Source organism: Lissotriton helveticus, chromosome 5_1 (assembly GCF_964261635.1).
Source record: "Lissotriton helveticus chromosome 5_1, aLisHel1.1, whole genome shotgun sequence".
Classification (NCBI taxonomy): Eukaryota; Metazoa; Chordata; class Amphibia; order Caudata; family Salamandridae; genus Lissotriton; species Lissotriton helveticus.
In genome coordinates, this window is record NC_136065.1 from 1,260,843,735 (window position 1) to 1,260,858,643 (window position 14,909).

The 14,909-nt window shown below is 46.5% G+C and overlaps 1 protein-coding gene across 1 annotated transcript in view; it reads right to left on the reverse strand.

The window, feature by feature from the left end:
* The window catches only part of LOC144755278 (kelch-like protein 33), a 190,916-nt gene that overhangs the window by 113,783 nt on the left and 62,224 nt on the right, over positions 1–14,909 (reverse strand). Inside the window, 1 exon segment of the mRNA XM_078644049.1 lies at positions 3,469–4,020. Coding sequence (XP_078500175.1) covers positions 3,469–3,982 — 514 coding nt within the window. The 5' untranslated portion in view covers positions 3,983–4,020.

The following is a 14,909-nucleotide window of genomic DNA, read 5'->3' on the forward strand; positions in this document are numbered from 1 at the left end:
TGATTCAAAAACAAATACCAGGCGAAAGTAAACATAGAAACAGTCCTACGGAGCATAGAGGGAAGTGGGCAAGGCGAAGAGGCAGCAGCATGAGGGGTAAAGAGGAAAGGGGGAAGGAAAAGTAATGGGGGAAAGGGGAGCAGATCAAGACAGAAACATGACCGGCAGAGGATCAATAGTCATTGTATCCCAAGAAATGGGTGAGAGGGATGAAAAGGGAGGGGTGTAGGGAGTTGGGGCAATTGGTCTCAACAACCAGTAAACTGAGACCGTAGAAGGTGAGAGGGGAGTAAAAGACCTATGGGGGTAAAAAGTAGAGGGTCAATTCGTTGTGGTGGAGCAGTGCAACGGAGGAAACAGCATTTAAGGTCACCCAAATGGGATCCAGAGGAAAGAAGGAACAGACAAAGGATGCCAAAATGGCGGATCTGGGTCCTGGGCACTGAAAATAAGCAAATAAAGTAAACCAAAATGGTGGGGTGCGTACAATTATCCCAAGTCTGAAGACCAGAATAGTTGGATCCACAGGAGGTTCAGGTAGGGAGAAGCAGCCAGGGTGTCAAGGGGGGAGGCGGGCTGGAGATCATGGAAACAAGAGGAAAGGCCAGCCGCGATCATAGGCACAGGGCTGAGGGGTCAGCAGTGACGGTTCTCTTCCTCGATTAGGGGAACTCGGTCGGACCAGGGTCCAAGGTCGCGATGTGAAGGCCACAGACCTGGGATCAGTTGTAGTGTGGAGCAAATTATTGGTTTGGAATTTAGGCAGCAAAAAAGCTAAAAGGTAGTTAAAGCCGGCGAACAAGCTTTGGGCTGGAAAGCAGGTCAGCAAAGCAAGGCTGCAAAATGGCATTGCAATACAAAATGGTGCTACAGATTAAATTCCAACCAATGCCACTAAGTTGGTTCCAGGGGAAGGCTCCGGCTGAGTGGCAAGGGCATCCAGACTTGCGCCGCGAGGTGGGACAGCGCAGGGCAGCTGAGCTCTGAACCGGAAAGGCCGTGTTATGGCGTTGAGTGGTACCGTCAATTTAACTGCAACCGACCTTGCAATGATAGTTCCGGGGGCAGGCTCCGGCCAAATGGCAGGCTCTGGCCGAATGGAGAATCCGGGATACCCGGGTCAATCCGAGCTGGCAATCACTGCCGGGCAGCTGAGTTCCGGGCCTGACCAAAGAGCAGTGAGCGGGTGCCAGAGACGGGACAGTGAATCACAGCCCCTCCGCAGCAAAGAGGGGAGCTCCGGAGATCAAGTGCTTGATGCAGGGCTCGATCCAGGCCCTCGGGACAAGGGAGGATGCTGCAGGGGACTAAAACAAGCCGCTGGGCTCTAAAGGCAGGCAGCCCCTGAGCTCCTCAGGTCAGCAGGTGAGCTCCTTATAATGGCGATTGCACACTGCGTAACTCCCCAGTGCCAGGAGATCTCGACAAATCGGCGGCAGGCATGGGAGCCGGGAGAGCCACCACAGTTAATCCAGGTCTTGCTAGCGTGGCAGCCGTCTTCCTGCATCAGATCAGCCAGGGAGCTGGGCACCAGTCAAGTCGCACCGGGGTCCTGGCAGCATAGGCTCTGTCAAGAGCAGCAGCGGTTGTCGATCCGCGTAAGTTGGCTGCTGAGATCCGTTTCAGGTGTCTGGTTCGGAGGGGTCCACCATCTGGTCCAGGAGGCAGGCGGGTGGGGGGCCGGAGAGGTGGTTTTTGCGGGGATAACTACCAAAATACACTCTGGAGGCTCCTACTCGGCAGCCATGTTGTCAGACTTGCCCTGTGTGTGTGATAGATAGTCAAGTGACAGTGAGTGATATGTGGCCCATATATTCTATTCTTTGATGCAAAGCAACACTGCACAAATGTTGCTGTGCTGTGCTGCCCTGCGTCAAAGAGAGAGAGAAAACTTTAAGATATGGCAATTTGTTTTCTCTCACCATGTACCCATTAGCAGCCATGCGCCAATGGCACACACCCATGGACCACAGTGCAATGGAGTGTGCATTCTCTGAAGCATACGTTTTGCACTCAAAGTGGTGCCTTGCAGTACAAAAACTATGGTGTAAGGCTTTTCCCAATGTTTTTGTGCTGTGCAATGCAGCATACATGAAAAGTTGTAATGATTAAGAGAAATTTAAAAATTCTTCTTGTCACACCTACCTTGAAGAGGAGCACAATTTGTGTGTAAATTCCTGTCTATCAATGTTTGTAGTTAGGAATTTGCACCAAAAACCATAAGTGTTGCCTGGGAACACCCACACACCATTCATGGTACACCCCTTGATACAAAATAATGCAAAGTATCTCATAGCACAACTCTGCGTTACTTTGGGATACTATCCAATGCAAATCCTTAATTGTTCTGATGTTAGAGTCACGATGTGACACATCTTCCGGATGAAAGATCGGCGTCAGGGGTCATATGATATCATTTCCTCAGCTGCCATTAAGTTCAAAGGGTATGTGATGTTACTTCCACTACCCCAGGAAATTTGGTGAATCGACGTCCATGCTAACCAAATATAAATGTGCTTCTCATATCACCATCTCAAAATAGATAATTCAACCAACGTCAAGTCGGTATTGTTTTAGGTGTATTAGTAGCACACACCCAAAATCTACTTATCCCTGAATCTAGTCACACAACTCCTTACTCTGAATTATGCATAATTGTGTGAGAAGCGTAATCCAGCATTTAGCGCTATTTTCTTAGTGCAAAAAGGCACCTGCACATCAAAAATGAGAGAGAAGAGGCATTTTGTGCTAGGAAATTGGCAGTAAATGCTATAGAAAACTAAAAACAATAGGCAGGAGTCACTTAACCTCTTTTGGGTATTTGTTCCTTTGCTCCTGCAGTCGGATATGTGCCCCAAATTACTCTTAAATACTCAAGCTGGAATAATCACAAAATGTGGGTAATTTCACATCACCAATTACTCTGACGTAATTAAAATTTCGACCAGGCCTAGTATCTGCACAGAAGTATAGATGTTGAGGGAATATTGAATGTCCATATCTTTACTTCCACTTAAAAGCAATGTTTTCAGTGGAATTTGACTCTACCCATGTGTGTCTGTCATGACCTTAGGACATGTTTATCTCTGCTTTGCACAATGGGCTCATTGTCTTTTGGGGATAAATCCCTGAGGTCTTACCTGCTTGTGAAATGTACATGTTATGCCACACATAGCACCAGTGTATTGTGAGTAACATGTCTACCTGTTACCCATTTATTGGCCATGTTATGAGAAGAAAGGATTTCTTCTTCATTCCGCATATAAGACACTTCTCATTATGCTTCACACAGCATATTCTTGTCTATTATGGAATGATTTCCATTGTTCAGGCCCTTAAATATACCATCCGGACCTTATGTGTATGACTACCTGAGGTACAGAACAGACTCATGTATACCTTTGCTGGACATTTGATGGGTATGGTTTAGTCACAGTTAGAGTTTGCAAGGGTAAAAAAATCACCTACCCCAAAATGTGTTGTCATTCACCTGAAGATGAACATCACAACCAATTCCCTTGTTGTAGAGGTCCTGTATGCAACACAAGGTCTTATATTTCTCATCATCAGCTGCTGTGGTCACGTGCTGTGTCTTTGGAGGTGAAGGATTCTGAAACCTCTGGCAGGCAGCTACCAAGCGAGGCACTTGCAGAAACTCAGCTGCCAGAAGGATCTCATCAGTTGTTGTCTTGTGGAGTTGGACAGTTCCATAGTAAGCAAAGTCCAGAATGGCTTCCCAGCCCCTCACAGTGATTTTCCCATCTAAGTTCGCAGTGTACAATGGCTTCTTCTCTTCCATAAGTGAGTAGAAGTATGAACTGACAGCTGCCAGCATGAAGCCGTGGAGATCATACAGTGTTCCGCCCACTGTCACGGACAGATCAATTAGGAGCCCATCTTCTCTGAGCTTGGACAAATTGTTGAAGAAGGTATCAAGGTACTCCTTGTTTTGCAGCTTCTTGTCTGCGTCACTGGACTCCATCTTAGTCGCCTTCAGTTTTTTAAGCAATCACATTTGATCTGAAAGCAAATTTCAAAGATATACATTATTGGCTAGGATACATAAACTTACACACAAGACACATGAACAAGATACAATTCTGACTAATATATAAAAACGCACAAACATGACAGTCAGGGAAGGAAAGAAACATAGTTCCATTTTAAAAGATTTACGTATCAGAACATTCTTCACCACTATAACATTGATAATGAGCCTGGCTCGTCATAACGGCTCTGTGCCGCCAACGCGCAATTGATTCCCCACCTGTGTGGGTGAACTAATCAGTGGGCGGGGTTGTGACGAGCCCAGCTCGTCATGAGCACAGCTCCACTGTGACTTGTGATGAGCTGTGCTCGTCACGAGCACTGTTGCGCCGCGCTCACCCCCTGCCCCCCCCGCACCGTGGGTGACTTACCCCCACAGCGAAGGGGTTAAATAGGCATAGGGATTGATGTAAACATGACAACAGATCACTTGATAAACATCTGTTTGCATGTGTTAGCACATTATAACCAGAATAGCTAGCTTTGCTAATGCTTGTTGTATTAACCATGCAGAGATCACCCATTACTCAAATCACTCTCAAAGCTCACACTACAATTGGCAGTGCTGTATACAAATATTGCATGTAATCACACCCCAGCAATTGTTATTGTCTAAGAGTAGCCACCAATTTAGCCATAAAAATGTGTGAATGCACCATCCCTAACATAAAACACATACACTCACCACAAACACCAGCAAGTTATGGAACGCAAAAACCCATAAAAACACACACTACCAAATGTATAGAGTACTGCGTAGGTTTGAGGAGCCACTTCAAAGGTACAAATCTATATTCAGATACACAATGCAGTCACACAATGCCAGAGATCATCATAACCCCCATTAAATCTCTTAAGAAGTCATGGTCATCACATCTGCTTCAAACATGCAGCCCACACATCTCCATTTTTCATGTGCTCCCAAATGATTGGACCTCAAGGGCACCAGGGAGATCAATCAAGATGTTCCCAGTTTTATGTCGAGTAGACCTGAACCTAAGACCTGTGCAGTAGGGCTGAACCCTACTGCAATAGATGACTCACATTAGATTGTCTGCCTATAAGAGGTTTGGCTCCTAAATTACCTAAATACATTGATGTGTGCACAAATATTTGAATCAATGCCCGATTACATTTCATATTTGCTAGTGTGGAATCCAGATGCTTGTGATCTGTCCCATTCTCCAGAATTCAGGTCTTCTAAACAACACCACAATTAGCGGCAGTTGGTTTTAAACTTTTAGTCTCGTTATTTTGCTTTGACAAAAACTTGTTTACTCACTGCTCAATGAAACTGGTAATCAACCAGTTTACTTCTATAATTTTTGTAAACACTGCTTGTGTAGAATTAACCTCTAGCAGTGAGCATTTCCCGTGTGAGGACTGTGCCAATCTTTGTAAGACAAGATTGTGGCCATCTTTTTATGAACTTTTTTATAACCGACTTATTTATTTATTTATTATTCGCATTATGCACTTTACATGGATGAATTCTTGTTTATAGCGCAGTACAACCCTCTGCAATATCATCTGTTGTCCTCTATATCAGGTCATAGAATTCTTCAATAGGCTTGTGATTTTTGTAATTTTAACTCATTTGTATGTATTTTGATTGCACTTTTGAGGTCTTATTGACCGAAATAAAGTTTAATGAATTGAATTGGTATGACAATTACATTTCATTGTAAGTAGATAGGAGAATGTCTCATGCAGGAGATAGTCAAGAACTGTGGCTTAGATTTGTGGAGAAAGCCCACTCAGCCCAGAAACTTAAGAATCCTCAAACATGAACAAGGAATAGTCTTGCATACTCTAGTTTCGAGCACTCATAGGTAAACCAAACACGCATTGTCATAGCCAATAGGTCTCGCTTTTGGGACATTATAAGTATTTAGTTAATCAGCACAATATCCTTGGTGCAACAACATGAACTGTTGCACGGCCAAGCACTTATAAGGTCCCAAAGGCGAGACCTATTGGCTATGCCAATGCTTACTTCTATCCTCCATGAACACTAAGTCTGTAAGCTACTTTCTATTTGAACCTCACTTCTCAACAGGATGATCACATGCATGACATCATTGACCTATGTAAATGTTTACATATCAAAGCCTTTGTCATACAAGCCTAGCTAAATGAGGCAACTAAGGCCACAATAACCTAACAAACTAACGTTCTACTGCACAGGCACACTTGTAAAGTAGTTCTTGTGTTTTATTTTGATGACACTTCACAAGTCGGCCTTTGGAATGGTCAGAGATGGTGCAATAGTTTACTCTTGTGGATCTTTTAAAAGTTATAAATAGATGATACTGTTTGGGATTACATTTCTTGTAGAATTAAGGCCTAAAATATGCCTATTACTTTGAAGTTAAATGTTTATGAATCTGGTGGTTTTGTTGGGACATTTTAGATAACTATACAGTACTCCTGAGCTGGAGTGTGCCAAAAAAGTGCACAATCAAGCATCCTAGGTCTAAAGCACTGACAGGAAGCCCAGGTTGGATCAATGTTCGACTGACATGTTGATTCACAAAACATGCATCGTCCTAGCTGTTTTGTCTACACACTTCACCTGGTGTAGTGATCCACATGGTCTGCGCATTGTTTCCGAGTACAACCTGGTACTTCCACTGTGCTCAGGAAGGGAAGCATGGACAGGACAGGAAGATCTGTAGATGGACCAGAACGCACGCGCCCAAGCACCAAAAAGTAGCATGAGTCAGACTCCAGTGGCCATTTGCTGTCTGTGTGCTGAAGCTCTAGTTGTGACAGAACCACATGCTGCCTCACCAGCTCATTAAAATTAAAACAACTCTGGTGGTCAACATGCACCTGTTGCAAACAACGCCCCAGACTAGTGAGGGAGAACTCATGTGCATGCCTCCTCCAAGTTACCCGGCTTGGATAACAACTCATCCTGGTCTGCCAAGGCCTTCTCTGCGCGAGGTAGCACTCTCACAGCCGCAAAGGAAGGTACCCCGGAGCGTGTGTGGGTCACACATGATAACTTGCTGAGAAGACTCCACAACGCTTTGTTCTAGTTCGATTGAAAAATCATTGCAACGTGTCTACATGCCACCCTATGAGGCAATGGAAGTTTCTGTGGTCGTAGTTTGTGTAACAAGGACCCTTTGAGGGCTGCATTGAACCGATGAGTAAGGAGCAGCACCTCTATCACACAGAAAAACTGTAATGGAAGCTGGAATAGAGTCGAAGGGAGGGCAGCGTGGGTTCCGCTCTACTGTAAAGGGAAAGGGACCCAATTGCCGTTATGTCCTCGAGTCAGCAGCTCCCATCAAGGTAGGGGTTTTCCTTCTTTTTATATTTTTAACTAGCAGTTCTGAAGAAAACCATTAGATGGCGCTATAATGCACAACGTGAATATACGTGGCTCAAGTGGCAATACTATGGCTTATTGTCAGACACACTTTGAGAAATGCACTCACCTTACAAGTAATATACACACACGTTTTGTTTGTACACATATAAACAAGAGTACACAATTAGAAGTACATCTTGACACATATTCAACAACCCTCATTTTCGTTAATCCAACTACACATTTTCAAAGCTATACATGTAGCATTTCAAAACAAAGAGGCGCTGCTCGCTCCTGCAGGCAAAACGCCGTGGGATGCGAGGAATGCAGCTGAGGTGGGAGGGGTGGGGGAGTGAGGCCGAGAGCACACAAAGCGTTTCCCTTGCGGGTGCGAGCATTGGGCACCCTCTGTTTGCAAGTTGTTTAAAAACAGATGGTTTCAACGCTTGCTCCAGAAAGGGAATCGCCAAACGTGCACGCGTTGCCATTGAAAGCCTGCGCGCTGCATAGGCGAGACCTAAAAACGTGATGTGCGTTTTTTCACTGACTGCACTTTAATAGCAAAGCAATTAAAACAAAGTATTGTTGCTGAGCCTTGCTGCCCGCTCTGAAGCGAGAGCATTGCAGAGGTTAACAGGTTTTCATACTGGGCTGGGCATGCACTCTACATCTGCTAAGACACATGCCCTGCATTTTAGTCCACAGCCAGGCTCACATAGCTGCCAAAGTTTCAGATTGCCATGTGTGACAGTTTCATAATTTCAGTGTTAGACTAACTCATTTTTGTGTAGTGATCCGCATCACGCACTAAAATGCAAAGTCACGCATTATAGTGTCTCCTTGCAGAGTCAAGCCGGGAGACCGTAGTGCCGCTAAAGAAGTAGTACTCAGCAGCGTGGGTCGAGCACTGGATGCTTTGGCAGAGTGTGTGAGTGACTGTGGTAGTACTGGACACTCTGCAGTGCTGCCCTTATGTTGAATTTAAAGTTTATATATGCCAGGTTAGGTCATAGCCTGGAGAGTGGGTCCTGTCGCATCGGCCAGGCCGCCTGGTGCCTCAGCTGCATTCGATGGTTGCAGCATTTAGATCGCATTCACCTGACATGGCATCATATGACTGCAACATTGTATCCATTCGCCGAGAGTGGAGACAGAAAGTAGTCACTAGTGAAGCGTGCCAGGGCTTGAGCGAGCAGCAATTATGTTTCTTTCATTTGACAGCCACAGCTCACACTCCTGCCTATGCAGGGCCGGACTGGGAACCACAACCAGCCCTGGCAAAGTGCTCGGCCGCCCCCTCCCCACTCGGGGGAGTTGGAGGTGCCGCCGAGCTCTTTGCCGGGGCCGGTTTTCGGCCGATTTTGGTACAGGGCCAGTTATGCCTGAGAGGCATCCGAAGTGCACCACCTCCCATATTATCTGGTTTAGGTTAGTGAACTGATCTTTTATATATAGTGTAACATCATCCGTGTAAATGGAGACTATTAGCCCCCTGGAAGAGAACCAAATTCTTCGCCGTGTATGGTGCTGCCTAAGTCTGGCAGCCAGGGGTTTCCATTGCTATCGCGAACAATAGCAGCAAAATTGGGCATCCCTGTTGTGTGCCTCGAGTGATTAGTATAGACTTAGAGATGAGCCCATTCATATATATATGCTTGCTGTGGGGAGCGTGTGTAACAATTTTATGTATCAGAGAAAAGTGGAACTGAGGCCCAGTTGTTGGAGCAGTGGGGAGATAATTACACTCCAGGGAGTCGAACCCCTTAGTGGCATCCAACAGGGTGGCCATTGCCTGCACTTGTGGTTCTAGATGATCCATGACTGTGAAGAGTGTTCGCAGGATGTGGGAGGTTGAGTGACTTGGAATATATCCTGCCTGGTCTGGCCGCATCATCCTGGGCAGCAATGGTAGTGTGCGATTTGTCATGATTTTGCCCAATATTTTTTTGTCTATGTTTATTACGTTTATGGTTTATGGCCTGTATGAATCACATTTAGTGGCAGGTTTATATGGCTTCAGGATCAAAATGATTACTGCCTCGCTAAGCCTGGGAGGGAGAACTCCCGCCTTGAGAGAGTCCTCAAACATGGCCAGCCAATGGGGGGGCTAGAGGAGTGGCAAATTCCTATTAGAAGGAAGTGGTGAGTCTGTCTAGGCCCGGTGCCTTGTCACCTGGAAAGGAGCTAAAGGTCCGTGTAATTTCCTCTGTCGTAATGGGCATATCAAGGAACTTCCTGTGTGCATTTTCCCGCCAGATTAATTGCAATGTGTCTAAGTCTCCTTTTAGGGATGAGGAGGAGGTTTAGAGCGTGGCATAAAACTTCAACATGGTGTCCAAGATCCCTGTGGGTGTATCCTGAAGATGATCGCCTTCATCTAGTAGTTCCAGTATGTAAGTTGAGATACGTGGTATTCTAAGAAGATTTGCCAGTGTCTTTCCAAGTCTATCCTCTGTGTATTCAGCTATTTTCCCCTGAATGATTTCCAATATGTTTGGGCCATTAGACCAATGATATTCTGACTCCGAATTTCGTTTTGTTCCTTCAAGTTTAGTTAATTGTGTGCGAATTGCTTTGAGTACTCCCGTCTGTTTAGAGAGCACCGCATATTACTGCCTTAAACGTATCTCAGAGAGTCGAAGATTTCACCATCCCCTTGAATCGTTTAAAATAAGCAATGATGTCGTTATTTTGCTTTGACAAAAACTTGTTTACTCACTGCTCAATGAAACTGGTAATCAACCAGTTTACTTCTATAATTTTTGTAAAAACTGCTTGTGTAGAATTAACCTCTAGCAGTGAGCATTTCCCGTGTGAGGACTGTGCCAATCTTTGTAAGACAAGATTGTGGCCATCTTTTTATGAACTTTTTTATAACCGACTTATTTATTTATTTATTATTCGCATTATGCACTTTACATGGATGAATTCTTGTTTATAGCGCAGTACAACCCTCTGCAATATCATCTGTTGTCCTCTATATCAGGTCATAGAATTCTTCAATAGGCTTGTGATTTTTGTAATTTTAACTCATTTGTATGTATTTGGATTGCACTTTTGAGGTCTTATTGACCGAAATAAAGTTTAATGAATTGAATTGGTATGACAATTACATTTCATTGTAAGTAGATAGGAGAATGTCTCATGCAGGAGATAGTCAAGAACTGTGGCTTAGATTTGTGGAGAAAGCCCACTCAGCCCAGAAACTTAAGAATCCTCAAACATGAACAAGGAATAGTCTTGCATACTCTAGTTTCGAGCACTCATAGGTAAACCAAACACGCATTGTCATAGCCAATAGGTCTCGCTTTTGGGACATTATAAGTATTTAGTTAATCAGCACAATATCCTTGGTGCAACAACATGAACTGTTGCATGGCCAAGCACTTATAAGGTCCCAAAGGCGAGACCTATTGGCTATGCCAATGCTTACTTCTATCCTCCATGAACACTAAGTCTGTAAGCTACTTTCTATTTGAACCTCACTTCTCAACAGGATGATCATATGCATGACATCATTGACCTATGTAAACGTTTACATATCAAAGCCTTTGTCATACAAGCCTAGCTAAATGAGGCAACTAAGGCCACAATAACCTAACAAACTAACGTTCTACTGCACAGGCACACTTGTAAAGTAGTTCTTGTGTTTTATTTTGATGACACTTCACAAGTCGGCCTTTGGAATGGTCAGAGATGGTGCAATAGTTTACTCTTGTGGATCTTTTAAAAGTTATAAATAGATGATACTGTTTGGGATTACATTTCTTGTAGAATTAAGGCCTAAAATATGCCTATTACTTTGAAGTTAAATGTTTATGAATCTGGTGGTTTTGTTGGGACATTTTAGATAACTATACAGTACTCCTGAGCTGGAGTGTGCCAAAAAAGTGCACAATCAAGCATCCTAGGTCTAAAGCACTGACAGGAAGCCCAGGTTGGATCAATGTTCGACTGACATGTTGATTCACAAAACATGCATCGTCCTAGCTGTTTTGTCTACACACTTCACCTGGTGTAGTGATCCACATGGTCTGCGCATTGTTTCCGAGTACAACCTGGTACTTCCACTGTGCTCAGGAAGGGAAGCATGGACAGGACAGGAAGATCTGTAGATGGACCAGAACGCACGCGCCCAAACACCAAAAAGTAGCATGAGTCAGACTCCAGTGGCCATTTGCTGTCTGTGTGCTGAAGCTCTAGTTGTGACAGAACCACATGCTGCCTCACCAGCTCATTAAAATTAAAACAACTCTGGTGGTCAACATGCACCTGTTGCAAACAACGCCCCAGACTAGTGAGGGAGAACTCATGTGCATGCCTCCTCCAAGTTACCCGGCTTGGATAACAACTCATACTGGTCTGCCAAGGCCTTCTCTGCGCGAGGTAGCACTCTCACAGCTGCAAAGGAAGGTACCCCGGAGCGTGTGTGGGTCACACATGATAACTTGCTGAGAAGACTCCACAACGCTTTGTTCTAGTTCGATTGAAAAATCATTGCAACGTGTCTACATGCCACCCTATGAGGCAATGGAAGTTTCTGTGGTCGTAGTTTGTGTAACAAGGACCCTTTGAGGGCTGCATTGAACCGATGCGTAAGGAGCAGCACCTCTATCACACAGAAAAACTGTAATGGAAGCTGGAATAGAGTCGAAGGGAGGGCAGCGTGGGTTCCGCTCTACTGTAAAAGGAAAGGGACCCAATTGCCGTTATGTCCTCGAGTCAGCAGCTACCATCAAGGTAGGGGTTTTCCTTCTTTTTTTATTTTTAACTAGCAGTTCTGAAGAAAACCATTAGATGGCGCTATAATGCACAACGTGAATATACGTGGCTCAAGTGGCAAAACTATGCCTTATTGTCAGACACACTTTAAGAAATGCACTCATCTTACAAGTAATATACACACACGTTTTGTTTGTACACATATAAACAAGAGTACACAATTAGAAGTACATCTTGACACATATTCAACAACCCTCATTTTCGTTAATCCAACTACACATTTTCAAAGCTATACATTTTTTTTTGTAAAAACAATTTTTATTGGTATTCAAGTTCGAAAGTATAATAGTACAGAAGAGAAAAGCCAATATGATGTTAGCCAATAAATCAGGAGAACTGTACATTTCGGACAAGACACCTTTTATACAGAACATTCCCCCACAACTTGCCCTCCCCTTATCCCTCCCCCCTGGTCAGCGTGCTGCATTCCTCTCTTCCAGTCACCCCAGTGCCAACAGGGTCATTCCCTTTGCAAGGGCCGTAACAAAAGTTTAGTAGCGCATATCAATGGGGAATCCGATTTCTCAGAACCGCTATCATTGTTTGTGAATAGTGTGCGTCTCACTGGACGTGAGGTGCTCCCTAAGACAGTGCCCCTACTATGTCATTCCTCCCTCATCTTCGCTCAGTTCGTTCTCAAGCTGCTGGAGCGCAACAACCAGGGCCTCCCACGCTCTAGCCACCTCCAATGCCTTATCATTATCTAGGCTCCTGGCCTGTCGCAGCCGCAAAACGCTCTCCGCTTTCGCCCATCGCTCCAGAGTGGTCTTCCAACGCAAGTAGCTGGGTCCCTGGCTAGATTTCCAGTGCATGGTGATCTCCCGTTTGGCTAGTATCAGGCCCAAATCGTAAAATTTACTGGTAACGCGAGTGCGAGGGGTGTGAGGGAACCATAACAATAGGCAGGCGCCCATTTCGGCTTCAATCTGCCGGTCTGTGACAGCATTCAGGCAAGACATCACCGCTTCCCAGTAACCAACCAGCGTACTGCAGGTCCAGAGCATGTGCGCGAAGTCCGCTTCCGTCGTCCTACATCTAGGACAGAGCGAAGATGCACCCTCGAAATATTGCGAGATCTTAACCGGTGTTAAGTACGCTCGGTGCAGGGTGAAAAACTGGACCAGCTGGAACCTGGCATTCCTAGTGCCCTTCCATGCCCGCCGCAAAAGCTGCGGCCATGTCGACTCAGGAATTGGGCGCCCAATATCCCCCTCCCATTTGGCTCTCAGTCCATCCAGGGGCCGCAGGGTGGCAGTCGACAACCTCCCGTAAAGGCAGGTGACGGCCTTGTAAGTGCCAGCAGCCATGACCACATATTGACAGCTCTCCGAGGTCGGCGGTTCGGCAAGCCCACACTTCCAGTGTCGGCGAATACCGGCCACTAACGAGGCATGTAGCAGGTAGTCACCTCTCGGGAGATCGTAGGTGTCCCGCAGCTCTTGGAACGTCAGCAGTGATCCATCTTTGTAAAGATCGCCAATCATCTGCAAGCCAAGCTCCTCCCATGTCGCCAGTGCGGACCAGTCGCCACCATGCGGGAAGGCCGTGCACATCCCTAATGGGATCTCAGGTGCATAAGGGCGAGTGGCACCGGAGCGCCTGTGGCAACGAAGCCAGCAGCTACGCATCGTACGTTCCTCCATTGTGAGCCGAGCGAGGTCCAATTTCTGGCCCAAGATTATAAAAGAGAGGACGTGTCTCGGGAATAGCCTGCCCGCTACTTCCTCTGGGCCTCGAAATTCCAAAGCCACCGCTTGGGTGAGCCACTGCAGTTGCGCCGCCAAGTAGTACCACTCGAAGTCCGGCGACGCCAGTCCCCCGTCTGCCCTGGGGCGCATCAGCGTCGCTAGTGCAACTCGCCGTCTGCCCGACCCCCAGATGAACCCAGATGTTATGGAGCGGAGTCTGTTAAAAACCGATGCAGGGATCCAGATCGGCAGAGTGCGAAACAGATATAGCAATCGAGGAAGTGCCACCATCTTCAATAACGCCACTCGTCCCGCGACCGAAAGCGGCAGCGTCCGCCAGAATCCCATGCATCCCTGCAAGCTCCGAATTGCTCTGTTGATGTTACCCTCTAAGAGAGCCAACGGCGAGTGGTAGATGTGCGTACCCAGATAAGGGAGGCAATGGTATTCCCATCGTAGCTCACCCTCCGGTTGAGAGTCATCCACCCCCGGTGCCAGCGGGAAAAGGCAAGACTTCCCCCAGTTGACGCACAGTCCTGAGAGGCGGCCAAAATCCGACAGCAATCGCTCGGCCCCACGCAGGGAACCGCCCGTGTCTGCCAAAAACAGCAAACAGTCGTCCGCATAAAGGGAGATGTAGTGGGTGTCGGCTCTTAGAGGAAGACCTGCATACGCTCGACCCATGCGGGCGTGAGCTGCCAATAGCGAGCGCAAACAACAGGGGGGACAGGGAGCATCCCTGTCGGGTCCCTCGACCTACTGCATAAGGGGCAGAGATGGTGGCCCCCGTCTTGACTCGGGCAGTAGCCGCGGCGTAGAGCAGGGTGTTCCACTTTACAAAGCGCTCGCCCAGACCAAAGGCCTCCAGCACACGGAGCAGGTATGGCCACTCAACACTGTCAAATGCTTTCTCGATGTCAATCGAGAGGACAGTGGCACCCGGATGAGCAGCGGCATCGCCCCCCATGATCCGAAGCAGCCGGCGCACACAGGTGGCGGTGGTGCGCTGGGGAATAAAGCCCGCCTGATCGCAGTGAACCAAGGTGCGCATATGGGCCAGAAGCCGCGTC